This window comes from Tachypleus tridentatus, chromosome 13 (genome assembly GCF_004210375.1).
Source record: "Tachypleus tridentatus isolate NWPU-2018 chromosome 13, ASM421037v1, whole genome shotgun sequence".
NCBI classification, from domain to species: Eukaryota; Metazoa; Arthropoda; class Merostomata; order Xiphosura; family Limulidae; genus Tachypleus; species Tachypleus tridentatus.
This window is the reverse complement of record NC_134837.1, coordinates 71,375,641-71,392,010: the sequence shown is the minus strand read 5'-3', so window position 1 is coordinate 71,392,010 and position 16,370 is coordinate 71,375,641. Positions and strand designations below refer to the sequence as shown.

At 30.3% G+C, this 16,370-nt stretch overlaps 1 protein-coding gene across 6 annotated transcripts; it reads right to left on the bottom strand.

Moving 5' to 3' along the window:
• Positions 1-356: 356 nt before the first annotated feature.
• Positions 357-15,730, bottom strand: lwr (ubiquitin conjugating enzyme lesswright). Of its 6 annotated transcripts, none has more exons than XM_076480613.1 (7): positions 15,592-15,730; positions 13,941-14,009; positions 12,604-12,687; positions 11,986-12,058; positions 9,499-9,608; positions 3,355-3,434; positions 357-956 (listed from the first exon to the last, which is right to left on the bottom strand). In XM_076480613.1, exons 2-7 carry the CDS (start codon positions 14,004-14,006, stop codon positions 890-892), a joined length of 480 nt encoding a protein of 159 aa, XP_076336728.1. In that variant the 5' UTR covers positions 14,007-14,009; positions 15,592-15,730; the 3' UTR covers positions 357-889. The 6 variants fall into 6 exon arrangements, with proteins under 6 accessions (XP_076336728.1, XP_076336729.1, XP_076336730.1 ...); XM_076480614.1 differs by lacking the exon at positions 15,592-15,730 and adding an exon at positions 15,407-15,561; XM_076480615.1 differs by lacking the exon at positions 15,592-15,730 and adding an exon at positions 15,175-15,332.
• Between the last annotated feature and the right edge of the window lie 640 nt (positions 15,731-16,370).

Below are 16,370 nucleotides of genomic sequence, written 5' to 3'. Positions count from 1 at the left end.
TGAAAGTTTTACTTTGTTAAATTGTTTTTGTGTCGACCATAGTTGTAGTTGTCTTTGTTTTATTCTGTTACAACAAAGTAACATATAACATCTTAAGAACAGCATGAACAATCAGTTATTTACAATATCAAACACTATAGGAGATTATACCTATGTTTTAATAGATGTTTTGGTTTTAAAAAAAAGATATTTACTTTTTTTTTCATTATAAAAATATCTTTGGTTCATGTATGGTAGCCACAGTTGACAAAATTATTGGTAAAAACTAAGATATTTTTCCCACAAAACACAGTGCTTGTGATGCTGTTTATTGTTCATTACAAACCAGCAGAACCATAAGAATTACAGCACAAACATTTATTGGAAAAGACAACTTTTATTTTCCACCTAAAACACAGTGAAATTAGACAACTTAAGATTGATTATATATATAAATATTTATATATACACATCTGCACACAAACACACACGAGAAAGCACTTGACAAAAACACTAAATAAACAAGGTAACCTAGACACATTCTTAAGATATAAAAACCAAATGAATGCTATTCTAAGTCATTAAACAAATCAATACACTTAGGGTAGAAAATGTTAGAATTGAAAGTTTTTCATTATATGTTTTCCCACAGCACACTGAGTTTAAAATACATCCACTGTGAACTGTATGATTTTCTTTGTTAAAAAAAAAGTTTGATACACGAAAAGAAATGTGAATAAAAATAAGATTTGATATTACAATATAAAGTTAGCTATGTAAACGTGTATGCAAGATTTATACAAATAATTTTAGTAAAACTGACATTTCACAGAAAACTGTAAATAAGTGATACTGGAACATATTTAGGACAATTATCTTCAACAATAATGAAGTCTTGAAGTTTCATCCACTACTCCTGTGGAGCCATAGCTTTAGCTTGTGCTCGAACCCTTTTCTCATATTCTAATCTGTTCTGACTAAAGGAAATACCAAATAAAAACTATTAGCTATCAGAAATAATTAAGCATTTATTAAGTAAATGCCCTTCTGATGTAATACTGTGAAAAAAAATTATACATGAACTTGCTCAAGTCCATTAAAATTTCATTTGTATCTATCGATTTTTGATTTTTAAAATTTCATTGATAATTCTACAGCAGAGAAACACATATTCCTTATCTGACCCTTTAGTTGCCAAGAATAACCTAAATGAACCTATTATTATGCTGTAGGTAATCACAAATTTATATAGCAAGATCAGATCATAAAAAAAGTTAATTGTACATAAACTATGATTGATATCTTGAAGTACTACCTACAAACAATTAAAATACACCTTAAGGGACTTGAAAACCTTAAAATGTTATTACAGTTTAATGTCATTACCTGGGCTAAGAAGAAATTACTCACTCATACTAAGGTTGAATAACTACTGAAGGAAAAATAGGATTTTTAATACTTGTTTCAAACAAGTGGAGGTACCCATCCTTTGTTGAGGTTATGAACTAAAAAAAATATAGAGGTGGGTCCTATGATAATGAACACAAAAATCCTAACTTTCACACAATTTATTACAGTATTCAGTATTACCTTATCAAAAGTTTCACGTAAGCTTTAAGAAATTAATGCACATACAGTTAAAACACAGTGTATAATGTGTAATGGTCAGGATGACTTCATGAGAAGAGGTAGTAGTGATAGTTGTACTTTCTATTACCCTCTTTCAACACCCAACTCTTAATGTCTTTCCACAGTGTCTCACATGATTACTTAACTAATAACCACTTCTTGCAGAAGTGTCTTACAGGCCAAAGTTGAAAGGCCACAGTAAAAAGTGGGTATAACTAAAAAAACAGCCCTGTATATCAACCTTATGATGGTTGCTAGAGTAGAAACTTTGGTTGAGTTTATCTATAACTGTAACATTGGAAGCCATTTATATCCCACTGTATTCTTCCATAGAGAGTACTAGCACACTGAGATATGCAAAACGTTTGTGTGGCTCTTCCCCCTCCCCCACACTATGTGTATTTCATGTTATAGAAAATTTAATAAAGTTTTTTTTGGTGAAAGGACACCATCTATGAACATAGTTAATATTCACTTATGTCAAACATTATAACTGCTCAATAACAGCAATAATAGAGGTGGAGAGTTGTTAACCCCCAGTAACATGGCTCTTGTTTCAAACTATCAGCTGACAAAGTTTAGCTGAAACTGTACCAGTGAGTTAGAAGCAGTTAGGTAGACAGACAGACAGAAACACTGATTTTCTGGCTTCATACACATGTATTTGAGTTTGATAGACCTAGCCTTCTTAAGGCATCACAATTATACTGGTTTTACGTTTATGTATGTTGGTCCTAGGTTTCTTTACGACAGTTGAAACACCATCACCACACTGGTTGTTAATCAAGTAGGAAGATGCTTTGTTGTTTAGCTAGAATGAAATTTAACAACATTTAACCCTTTAAATACATCCTGACCAATCTGAATGCCTTGATGTTTTACAGTTACATTCAAAATTTTATTATCAAATCCATGCAGAAGACCAAAATCAAACTGTAATTCACAATTCAAAACTTTCTATGATGTAAATTTTAAGAAATACCAATCTTGACTTTGGTGTTCTCAAATCACCCTTTTAGTTTGTATAACTTCAATAACATAGCATCTTCACTGCTTAATTAATATAAACAATCTATAAATAATCAAAGGTTAAATGTTTGGTGTTCTAACTTTTTCATTTAGCAAGATAAATAAGTTTTCTCAGCCAACAACAGAAGTCCTACCTATCTAGTTCTAACCACGTGATTGTATCTGGCATACATTTATAACCAATAGAGAGAGCTTATTTTCTATTTGAAGTTTCCAACCATCCTTTTGAATATGATGGCAAGAGATAGTTAAGAGGAAGTGACTGATGTGTGTGTTGCAAGCAAACTTGATGCTGACAGCTGAATGGTTTATTCTGTCTACAGCCTAGTTAGAAAATATATCGATTTATAGTTGTCTTGGGACATCTTATGTTAGTGGTTTATGTATTATCTGTGTTTTAAAATAAAGATAAACAATTAATTTTTGACAACAACTTAGATGAAATTTTACTAGGAAGCTAGCTAAATGTACAAGTTACAAAACCTCATGAGCCATACATTAATATATGTGATTCTGATAACATGATTCCACTGTGACATCTTGTTAGTTTCTAGGATGAATGAACTGTATGCCATATATTACATTACCTCACTGATGTTGAACAAAATGTGAGGAAATTGGTAACTTGAAAATTAAAGCAGAACAACAGAGACCAACTTACCAATAAATGGCAATAGGAGCCAACTTATCAATAAACAGCAACAGGAGCCAACTTACCAATAAATAGTGTAAGCTTCAGCCTGAGCAGGATCCTTAATATTTGGTTCATTAAGCAAATCTTGGATACCCAGCAAGATCTGAAGTGATGGAAGAAATGTTATTGTACTTTAAATACTGTGTAACACTGGACAAATAACATAAAAACTTTCATCACATAAGAAACACATTAGATGTTGAATTATGATTACTAAAATACATCTGAAGTATTAGGTGATATACAAGTAGTTCCTCAACCGTGCAAACAATACAAAAAATGGCTCGGAGGTCATTCTTTTTGTTTGTTTGTTTTTATTAAAAATACAAACAATGAATAAACAGATAATAAAAAATTGTGTATGTGCATTTTGTAGTAACAGGCAAGACAATACGTGTTTGCAGGCCATTCACTAATTCCAGTTCAGATGACCTGTTTATAGTTCTGTCTCAGCTTTGACTAGTTTCATCAAATAGACTCACCTTTTAAGATAGATATATTGAAAAAAAAAAACATAGAGAAAAGAAATAAAGTTAATTGACAATGATTTTATTATGTGAAGTTCAAAATTTCTGCCATTATGCCCTGTCAAAATATGAAATATGGCATCTTGGATACACATGTACAATTTGGTAACATATGTATAATACTGCATTAGTGCTACATACAGTACTTGTAAATATGAAATTGAAAATAAATTATTTGTTAACATAATAACACAACATTTTTACCTCAGCTCAAGACATTTTCAAGCTTAAATTAAAACTCAGACAACATTTAGACATATATTTAACACTGATTAACATGTTTCTTTAATTTTTCTCTCACGTGCATCTTTGCTGTTTACAATCTTAGTGTCTTGAAGACTGATGCTATAGCTGTCTTTTCTTTCATGTTCATAAACACAGGAGAGACTCTCAAAATGTTTAAAATTATGATTTTTTTACAGTTCTAATTCTACTTTCTACATAGGTTCACTGATTATTACTATTCAGCAATTCATTAATGCATTCTCTGTCGTTGTAAAGCTTATCTGTTAAACCTTTTATTTCTGATTCTGGAGTTTTTAATGAATTTCATTATTATTCTTGCATCAGGTTTATTACTGGAGTTATTTCACAGTCTGATGAGAAAATTACTGTTGTCCTTAAAACAGCATAACTCCAACACACTGACAGACATTTGAAATTGATGGAGATGCAAGATCAAAAGGTCCAGGTGGTGGTTTAATCTATATTACATTATATGCTGAAAAGTTCATCCTTTACATAAAATTTCCTTTATCAGTATTAAGTGAGCATTATATCCTTCCAAAACAGATTTCCAATTTTTTTAAACTTGTATACCAAAATTATTGGAATTGCTAATTATAACCCCCCTCATGTCTACTATTGCTCATGCAGAAGAATTAATATTAGTAGTTACTGTTTCATTAAAACTTTGTTAACAGCATAGTTTTTCACTTTCTCTTACTTTCAATTACAACATCAAGTTACAAGACTAAGGTTCTAAAAGGAAACAAAACAAATATGAGTAAAACTACAGATGAACTAAACAACCGTAATCAACAGCAGTGTATGTACATCCATGTTCCTTCCCCACCCATAATTCTATGAGATGAATATCCTTTAGACAATGTCAGATATCCCTTTATAACTAACATTTTCAAAATATTCTTTATAAATTATACCTGATAATGTTTTACTTAGAGGTAAAATATAGTGGTACAGTATTAACTAATCCATTTCAGACCTCACTTAAAGCTGATTTTGTGTTATAAGTTACCTGAAGTAACTTTACTTGCTACACATTCCAAAGCAATCATTATTCACTGGCATTACTCTTTGCTAACTATAACTTTTGACATTTGACTTCAGTACCAAGTACTAATTTTTACATTTAATTTTGAAGATATTTGAGTAATAACTATGAAATTATGTTTTCATTTCTTGTTTTAGCTGTACAATGGACTATCTGTGTTGTGTCCATTGTAGAGAACAAACCCTGTACCTTAGTGTTTAAGGTGATAAATAAATACCATATTTATTTTAAAACAGACTTGTTTATACATCTTTTTAAAAAAAGTAAACTTGTTGGTTATATTTATAAACCAACTTATATTAAAATACATTCATTAATTCTACCCTAATAATGCTTGTAATTTGTTTGATAATAAAATTTAAAAATTTATTGTTAAATAACAATGTGAAACCTATCACTGTATCTTGAAGTATTTATGAACAATACTAATATGTTCAACTTTACGAAATTCCTGTACGTCAATTGTGTGCACCTGTTATATGATTTGTTTTATTGCATTACAAGAAGTAAAAAAACTAATGGGTCTAACAAACTGAAACTTTAGAATTACTTCCTACAAATCATGTAGATTCTACAAATAAAGTTTATTTTTCCATGTGATAACTTTATGAAATTTCAGCTTTGAAATTTGTAAAGATTTTATTAAAAAACAAACATTTCTACTTTTGTTGTTGACTTTAAGCACTAATGTATATATACTTTACATACATGCATATATATCTTAAATATACCTATATACATCTTACACACACACACACACACACACATCACTATATATATGATATTTCTGCTTTGATTCCAAAAACAATGTATGTACACAAAAAATTACTTTTGTTTACCATACCTATATTACAAGCAAGCCAACATTTTTTAAACCTGTTAATTACAGTTTCACTTAAAATATGTAGTAAGTTTTATACCTATTTATACACTTATTTTCAGTGCCTTTCTTCAACCATTCAAGTAGTTATATTTGTTAATATGACCTTATACAGACAAGATCTGTCATAATGGGTGAATTGAAAGTTGATATGCTATGGTGAAAGAAAACATTCTCAGCTTTAAACAAGTAATGACTGTAACTGTAGGGTAAATTGTTCACAAGTATCTTTATTTCTAGCAACACATCACCAATCTAAGTTTTTAACCACTTTGTTTTTATCTTTATGTAACTCCATACTCAGCTAAAAGTTTGACTTCTACAGTTCAAAAGAATGGAAAAATTGCTTTAATGATGTAGTCTACAACTTCTTGAAACAAAGATATAAGCAATTATATCTCACCATGACAACCAAGGTAAAGAAACTGATTGGTTAAAAAATCAATAAAACTACACTTTCATTATAGTTACAAAAACACATTAGCAATAAAGTAAACGACTTCCTTCCTAAGGAGCTACAAGTACTATACTATGCCAACAAAACATCCAGGAAGTTCAAAAACAGGTTTGTTGGAAATTTGCAGAAATCAACATAAAAATCAAAATTTTGATTTTTGAAACATTTTCATCTATGAAATAAAATAAATGTATTTTAAACCTGAAGTAGATTTTTTCAACATACTTAAAAATGTCTAAATGTTTATTTTCTATTATTTTTTTTAAATTAGATGTCACAAGTTTATCCTTGAGTTGGTTGGAATGCATCCATCCAGGCATTAGAGTTAAGAGTTGGAGATCCTACTGGGAAGGTAGAATTAATATCATGGTCAATTTTACAGTTGAAAAGTTTTTTACATAGTTAAAACTGAAACTTTAACTTATTGGAGCAGGCCATCTTCATGTAGTGACTTAACACTTTAACCCCTGCCCAGCCTCTGTGGGTTAAAATGCACGTCATGATATTTAGTGTTATTTTCAAATTGTTTATTAAATAAGATTTTTAAAACTTACATTAATGAGATTGGTATCAAAATGTAGTTTATAATTTAAATTTATAGAGGTTTTAATTTCCTAATTGAAAAGGAAATGTAAAAATAGTTTTGAGTATGGCTTTTGTATGTCACATAACACATTCAGCTGCCTTATTGCTCAGTTTCTATTTTATTAAGCCCACCAAACATGTAACAAGTATCTTACGAATTAGAAATTTGAATTTGAGATACAGAAAAGCTAAGTATAAAATAAGAACCTCCACCTCTATGATTTGCTGAGATATCAATATATTTAACAAATCCACTAGAGTGGCTCTGCCCTTCAAACCAATCATTTGAAAGTTCTTAACTAGTACCACATACTACTAAGTTTATATCCAACAGAGAGAGACTTTTCCCCTATACATTTCTGACAGTTGTTTATAAGTGACTTAAAGATGAAAGAAAGAATTTTGCCAAAACTGTAGATGTGTGATCAACAAGTCATCACTCTGAATAGGAATGGGATATTTTCAACCCACATATACTTGACTTAGAAACCACACTAAATTAGAGATTTTGAGGACACTAATACTGTAATTTGATATCTTTTATTATTTTTCAAAAGGTAATGCTTGAAGCCTACAAACTTTATCTTTACACATCCCACTTGCAAGTCTAAACAAGGCTTAGGATAGCACATATGCCAGCATGCAGAGTTTCATAACACTGGTACATACCCAAAAATCAATATTTTTCAATGCATTACTCATTTACTTGCTATGTTTTAAGAATTATAACTAAAGTTCAAACATTCCTGAGTACATAATATGTATATTTATGTAACATACTTTTGTAGGCCAATACATAGTTAGGCCTACTGCATTTGTGTTATTGTCTAAACCAAAGTAAATTTAAAACCACATTAACAACTTGACAACTTTAAAACCAGAGGGTAGTAAATGTTACAAATATGTGCCCAAATAACACTTTCATACACATATGCTGCAAAATTCAACAGGCATCAAATACATGAGAAGTAGTACTGAAACACCTGCAATGTTTACTGAACCAGTGCAGCTTTGAATTGCTTCTGTTTGTTTGTTTGTTTTGGAATTTCACACAAAGCTACTCGAGGGCTATCTGTGCTAGCTGTCCCTAATTTAGCAGTGTAAGACTAGAGGGAAGGCAGCTAGTCATCACCACCCACCGCCAACTCTTGGGCTACTCTTTTACCAACGAATAGTGGGATTGACCGTCACATTATAACGCCCCCACGGCTGAAAGGGCGAGCATGTTTGGCGCGACGGGGATGCGAACCCGTGACCCTCAGATAATGAGTCACACGCCTTAACACGCTTGGCCAGCTTTGAATTGCATAATAAATGTTTTCACACATTCCAATTTCATTACCTTTAGAAGTTTCTTCTGTAAGTGTTGTAGAAAACATAAGCCACTTAGTCCAATATTATGTTCTTGGAGCAAGGCCACGTATGAATGACACTTTTCTGTTTTGCACACGCATTCTTGCTCTCGAGGGTGTTGTATTACAGGTACTGTGTGCAACTGCAGGCTAAACATACGCTGAGATGGTTTGTGAAGTCAACTTTATTTACAGTGGGTTTAACTTTAGATATTGGAAGTAAAATGAACACAAATATATATGAGATATGTTTAACAGTTGAAACTCGCAGGGTACCTCGTGATTAAGAGGTTCTAGAGGTTATATGAGTGAAATACGAGATTCTTGAGCAAAGAAAAGTATTTTTAATCTCAGAATGAAAATCACTCTGGTCTTGTACTATTTAAAAATAATCAACAATTTCACAAAAAATATTAATAAAAAAATTTGACTGTGTGCAAAAGTCTTGTAATGTTTACCAAAAGTCTACCAAATCTTGTGAAGATACACCTAATATATTAGAAGTTATTAGTATATCAACTATAACAAGCACAAATGGTCACAAGTTTGGTTCAAATGGGCCTAGGAAGTGTGGGTAAAGTTAATGGAGAAGGCTCTCTTCTACTGGCTGAAACATTACAATTTTAATTTATTTATAAAAAACATTACTACTTTAAAATAGATCATACTAAATATTAAAATACTCGTGTTTATTGAGTCATAAAATAGTAGAATTTATAATAATACAAATTTAAAATGGCCTGTAATAAAACAAAATACTGAATTCATTTGTAGTTACCACAAAGCTGTAATTTTCACTAAATTTCTACAAGTGCAAAGTCTCACTTAATATCTTGAAAATAAAAAAAAAGTGGCTAGACTGACTATTATAGAAAGAGTTATGACACAAGGCTGCCCACAAATGGACATTAAAGAATAATAAGCTGAATAATTGAATGGCTATCACCACTCAAGTGGAAAGTTTTCCCCTATTTATGGACCTATAACTTCCTCCAATTAATTTAATTATGCTATAAAAACAAAAGTATGTTTCAAAATTGGTAAACACTTTCATGCCTTCATCTAAAGTTACCTGTTTAATTGTTATAGCAGGCCTCCAGTCTTTTTCTTCATCCAATAGAGACAGACAGACTGTTCCTGAAGGGTACACATTAGGGTGGAACAGAGGTGGTTCAAATTTACCTGTATGAAATAGAGAAAGAAGTGGACAGTATAATGACATTTGCCTAAAATACATATGTAAGCATTGTTTAAAAATTAATTTACAAACATCCAAAAACATATTTAAATTTTATTTGCAAATCCCCTGTCTATACAGTGGTTCATCAAGTAAACTGATTAACTTTATTATACTAAAACAGTTAAATTATTTGTATTCTTAATCAAGGTTCAATCACAAACTTCTATTCAATCCATCGATACCTCATTTATAACCTTCAACTTTCAAAAGTTGGACAACAAATAATCAGAAATGTAATTGGTTAAAACTGCCACTTTTAAAAATTGATGTTTGTTTAGATTGAAAATGCACTTCCAATAACACTTGCCTCTCCTCACACAACAGCTATTACACAACTACTAGGGTTTCCTTCCTTTGCCCATCTAAGCAATGGTCTGAATATTTCTTGCTTGCTCTAATCTTTTATTCCTCACTTAATAATTCCCCTTAGTGACATCTGTGACATAACACTCTCCACCTATGTCTGTGTGCCCTCTATGCTGGTACTATATATAAGCACCTCATTCAGATAATATTATCACTTTCTAAAGACTGTCCAATTCACAGTCTCTAACATCAGCTCTTAGTGGGAAGGAAAGGTGGGAGTGGGTAAGAGGAGGTATTACTGGAAATATATTTTAGATTCAAGAAAGTGTTAACTTCCAAAATACATATACCTCCATCAGATTATAACTAGAAACTTACATTGATAAGGTAGAGGGGTCAGTGAAGACATTATCCATACAAAAGGTGTCTGCATAGATTGTGAGTGTGCCAAAAGAAGTTTAGTACCATAGTGGAGAACTGCATTACATCCAGATCAGGTATGCTCTTCATGTGGAACCTAAATTGTGTGAGATGGGTGGAATTTGGTGTGATCTATCATCATTATAGGCCAGGCTTTGGGTCTCCCTGCTTTGGGTCAGAATTATAGGACCATGGTTCCTAAATCCCACATTTGTGGCTAGGGCATTTGAACTACAACATATATATATATATATATAAAGCTAAGCAACACTGAAATGGACAAATCCCTCTCCTCAACCTGAAGTCTGAAAGGCAACACTCCAAACTAAGAATGACGCGACCCTGTATGCCAACTGAACCTGAAGAACACCAATTGGTAAAAATTCTTCAAAATACGAACTTTTCATGAAACATCGTGTTATTTTACATAATATTAACTCTTTGTTCAGCTATAACTGCTGAACAAATGTGCTTCTTATAACTGAAAATATGTTACACCAATTAAATGAAGATTAAAATATCAACCATTATATAATAAAACCATTGTATTACTAAATGTTTTGTTAAAAAAAAACACTTGTTTTAAATCTTACTTTAGATAGACTGATTTTGATGGTGAAAAGTAAATGGTTGCTTATTGTTTTCTATACAACTTAAACAAATACCACATTAAAAACACAATGCAACTATTGCTATAACTCTTGAAACTCTCTTACTTAAACTACTGCACATTGTTGGTTTTTCAAATTTCACACTATTTAATATTAACCAAAGTTAAATACTTTTGTTAAGATACAACTTAAAATAAGTAGATTAGACAACTGTTTTTAGTCAAATGATAATTTTTTGGATGTATAAAGTTGTGTTATGAGTACAAGTGTGTACAGTTTGGCAAACAGTCTTACCTTATGCTAGTACAGAATAAGTTGTATTACACGCCAATAGAGATGTAGATATAAGGCATGATGGTGAACTAAAACATTATAACCAAACTGAAAGCAACCAAACCTAATTAAACTTTGTTGATTTTCAGAATAAGTAATGCATGCTGGAGGGTTTAACATATTGGCAATAAAATCAGAAAAAAACAAAAATATTGTATTCATTCAATGTAATCACCTTCATGTTTCCAACACGAAGTACAATTTACATGACATTGCATTTTATTTTATTAACATTAATGTGCATTTTGTTGGTAAACCACTAGACAACCATAGGAACCACATTGTTTATGGAAGTGTAGGTGGATACTTATAAGTCATGTGACCAAGTGCTTGGCTACACAAGTTATGATTTTCATACAAGTTTGGCCAATATGTGGATAAAAAAAGAGAAAATATAGGAGTGAGGGGTCATGTGTAATGGCATTAGTGATTCACATGGTTCTAATACACACAGTCATAACTTATAATAGCACATAAAAATACATAAAATGAAAAATTGTAGGAAGATAAAAAACAAACAACAAACCATCATCACAAATGTTTATCATGAACTACTGTTCACAGTTTTTGAAGTAATGGCTTACATACATTTCTTGCAGTTGGCTAAATATTTTATTTCAAACATACAGACAAAGTTCTTGCAACTTACACTTTGGTGGTGTTGAAGGATAGTCATCCTTGAAGATCATTCGTAATTTATATAAACCTCCTTCCCAAGGAGTCTGGAAGGCATTAATACCCGAGGGTTATTACAGTCACAAGTCTTTTTCTATTTTTTTTTTAACATATGTAATATTAAACAAAAATTACACTTACAACTTTATTTCCTTTACATTAATAGTTTCTCTACTAGTGGATTTAATGAATCAAAATTAAATTGTTTGGAAATGTAAAAAATCCTCTTAGGATAAGAGCATAAATGAAGACAACCTAAAAAAATGTAAATAATACAGCCTGAGTACAGAATATGAAGTAAACAAATCTTTATTCATGAAGAGGTGAATTACATATTAAGTTTTCTTGGTAACTAAAATATTTGATATTTCACAGCTAATTTTTTATATTGTCTTAATTTATAATTTCACAACTACACAACTAATGAAATATTTACAAAATTTCTGGTAGCAATTACAGCTTTAATTAGGAACAAATCTCAGTAAGATAGGAAGTAATGCTAAATTCCACCTACAAAACAGTCAAATATAAGTTAAAATTAAAAATTTTATTTTCAAATTAAAACATTTTTAATTCAAATTTAAAAAAATACCCCCTTTTTCCCTGGAATTGCACATTCCCAGTTCATAAGGTTCAAGGTCCCATCAGGATTTTTTGTTGGCCTTGCAACAAAACCCTAAAAAGTTAAAATCTCAAGTTTACTAGAATGTATATCTATAGAAGTTATTGATGAACCAATGACTTTTAATCATTACAAGTTTGTTTTCTTACAAGTTGTTTTGACTAAAGATAGCCATGTTAATTCTTACACTTGTCTAGTTCTCATCCATGTAGTGAGACTGATGTGATTACAGATTGCTAATAATTTTTTCATATTTATTTATTAAATATTACATTTTTTACCAATAAAAACCCTGTGCTAAACATTAAAGTTACATTTTTAAGCTGACCTTTAACACTTGTCTCTTGACTAAGCCTGTTTATAACATCTATTGAGCTTCAAAGTCTTTTACCTCACCTTATAAGAGACCTAATGGTATTTCTTTGGTTTGCTAACCCAAGCTATACTGATAAGCTATGAACAGAAAAAAACTGCAGGTACAGCAGAGGGTACAACCAATCAAAGAATACATTAGACTATTACACCATAGATTATTTTTTTAAATTTCATCCCTGGAGAAAAAAAAGAAATTATATATATATATATATATAAGAAAATGTGGTTAGATTTAAGAATTCATCAAATAATTACTATATAATGTGGAGTAAAGAGTTTTGATGTTTTAGAAAAAACTACTGTATCACAAGTAAATATAATACATTATTGTTTTACGAGCACCTATACTTTACAAAAATTATTCTACACTTTGAAGTCTTACTCTTTTCTTTAATAATTAAGATTTTACTCAAGAAATTACAATGTTAATTCAGTATCTCTATGCTCCAGATGAGAGACATAACTGTGTAATACCCATCCAATAATCAGTCATTTATAGCCTTAAAAATATTAAACTGTTTCACTGCTACTTTAACAGTAGTACAGTAATTTCATGCATTATTGTAGCTTTACAAACAAGAGCTGTACAGTTCATACAGTAGAACTGTAAAAATAAGTGTCATCTAACCACCAGGAGTTTCTATTGGTGCACTTGTGAATTATCCAATTGTGTGTACAAATATAAAATAAAAAGTTGTCATTATCTATGTTCATTATTACTACATCTGGTGATTTAATTGGCTAAATTTATACTGTGTTATATTTCACATTTATAAATAATAATTCACAATTATTTAAATAACTTTCTATTAACAAATGTTGTTACTGTAATTTGTAAACAATTCTCAGAGTAACTAATACTGACATCTTTACCTTTTCTGATATTTAATTACCGACTCAAAAATCATTTCAAATTTATGATATTAACTTACAAAAGGATGGTCTTTCCTCCAGGCTTTTCTCTCCTCTGCCAGTCGAGCGATGGCAATTCCAGACATTGTCTGAAAATATCAATTTTTTCTTTAATAACTGAGAATTTGTATATATATCACAATAAGCATAAAATTATAAGAACAATTATACCTATGTAAGGGGTTGCCAAGTGTTTGTTTTACAAATGAGAAAATACTAAATAAAATAACTGAACCACATTACTTGCAAACTCTTCAATATACTCAGTAAATTCTACCATAGACAACTAAATTCACAGCCTTTAGGAAAATAATTCTGTACTATTTCAATTATAATCATTACAAACAAACCATTTTTGCTTAAAATATAATAAAATCTGATAAACAATACGTGAAAATTGCAAAGAACCAACTACACTGTAGTACATATATCACTACTGCAATATTACTGGGCCGATATTTTTACAACACTGAAGGATGAGATGGCATTTTGTAACATGACATTAATTACAAGCAGATGACATTTTTATAATCATGTAATATGAAACATTTAAGTACTTAAAAAATCTGAACTATCACTAAAAATTATATCTATTATTTTCAATTTTAGTGTAAAAAGATATTAAAAAATTTTCTTCATTCCTCTTGGACCAGAGATTTGATGTAAAACTGTTTCCATGTAAACAAATATAACTTAGAATTTTGAAGTTCAAGAACAAACTGTAATCAAACTACATGAAATATTGGTCTACAAATTCTAGATTCAAAGTGTTAAGCATACATTTTTTTTTATTCTTTCACACTTATTATCATTCATCATAGATAAAAAAAATTCAGTTTATTTCTAAAGAGTAGCAGCTAAACAAGAATGATGATTGATGTTTATTTTTTCAGTGCAAGAGTTTTATTTAGATCACTTCATCAAGCTTGAAGATCTACCTGTCTCATAATTTACTATTACTCCTTCTCTAAGTCAAATAAGAGGTGATTGTAACTCATCAGTATCCAAATTTTTGGACTGCTAAGTATCTAGTATTTGAAAAATCATTTCTTGCTGCCAGGCATCTAACCACTGTGAAAATATATGGAAGATCGAGTGTTGAAAGCCAGTGTTATATAATTTACTAGAGTATGTTTTCAAAATGCCTAAAGAGTCACTAACGTGTGTAGGGAGTTTGAAACGTAATTAACCGAAACTTATTACAACTTTCATTCTTTATGCGATGAGATAACCCTTTCTGAATACTACACATACCGACAACAGTAGTCAGAGCTAGCTGAAGCGTATCACCATGTATAAAATACCAGAAGAAAATTAAAATAAAAGCATATTCAGTGACCTAATTTTGAACCAATCTAACTTCCAAGTTCTAAATATTAGACTAGTCTCTATTTATAACCTAAAACTATCATTTAAATACCACTAGTAGTAGTCTTTATTTATTGATAAGTCTTAAGACTAACGACATTATGTTCATACTACTTACTACCAGAACTAAGTTGCTTATGAAGTTGTGCTAAAACTTAAATTGTTTGATTTCATAACAATACGAATTATCAAGATTTATAACATTATACTAAAAACACTATAAACTTAAGCACAACAACATCGAAATAACTATATACAAATAACTTTTTTTTTTCAATTTATACTTTAAACGAATCTACTAACAATTTTTCGTAAGAAAACTTTTTCTTTTTTTCCTTTTACAGGAATTATCCACTAGGGCGTCGTCACAGAAATTATCTAGAAATAATGTAATAGATCATAAACGTAATAATACCGATCTAAAATAATAAAAATATTACAGTTTTTCAATGTTTGTATTGAAATCACAATTATAAAAAAGATTTGGCTTTACGTTTTTTTCCGTTGGAATACTTCACATTAATAGTTGTAAAAACTTATATAAATAGAGAAATAAAAATTATGATATTAAAACGGTATAAAACATTTAAGAGGTTATACTACTTAAAAGAATAATTTGCAATATTAAATTATTATATTATACGAATAAAGAGTGACCTTTGTGAAATTAAAAATATATTAAATTAAAAATTATCAGTAGGTTTTGCTAAGTCCTCCAGTGGAACGTTGGTAAGTCTATAGATTTGCAATGTTAAAAGCCGAGTTTCGAATCCCAGCAGTGGACAGAGCATATATATATATAACTCAATGTGGCTTTACTCTAAAACAAACATAGCTTCTTATAATAGCAAATTGCCTGTGAAACATGTGTGAATAAACTATGCATTTCCCTCTACTATTGAAATATTATAGTGTTTCTGAATTTTGGGCGCTCGACTCCCAATCTAAGAATCGCAGATTCGAATCCCCGTCACACCACACATGTTTGCACTTTCAGTCGTGAGGACATATTACGTTACGGTCAATCCTACTTGGTAGAAAGAGTAGCCTAACAGTTAGGAGTGTGTGGTGATGATTAACTG

Excerpts from the sequence above, each read along its gene's own strand:
- lwr (XM_076480613.1), bottom strand. The coding sequence starts at position 14,006 with ATGTCTGGAATTGCCATCGCTCGACTGGCAGAGGAGAGAAAAGCCTGG. Across the intron at positions 12,059-12,603 it reads CAATTCCAGGGAAAAAGGGG|ACTCCTTGGGAAGGAGGTTT; the intron begins GTATTTTTTTAA and ends AATGCCTTCCAG. Across the intron at positions 3,435-9,498 it reads CTGCTATAACAATTAAACAG|ATCTTGCTGGGTATCCAAGA; the intron begins GTAACTTTAGAT and ends CCATCACTTCAG.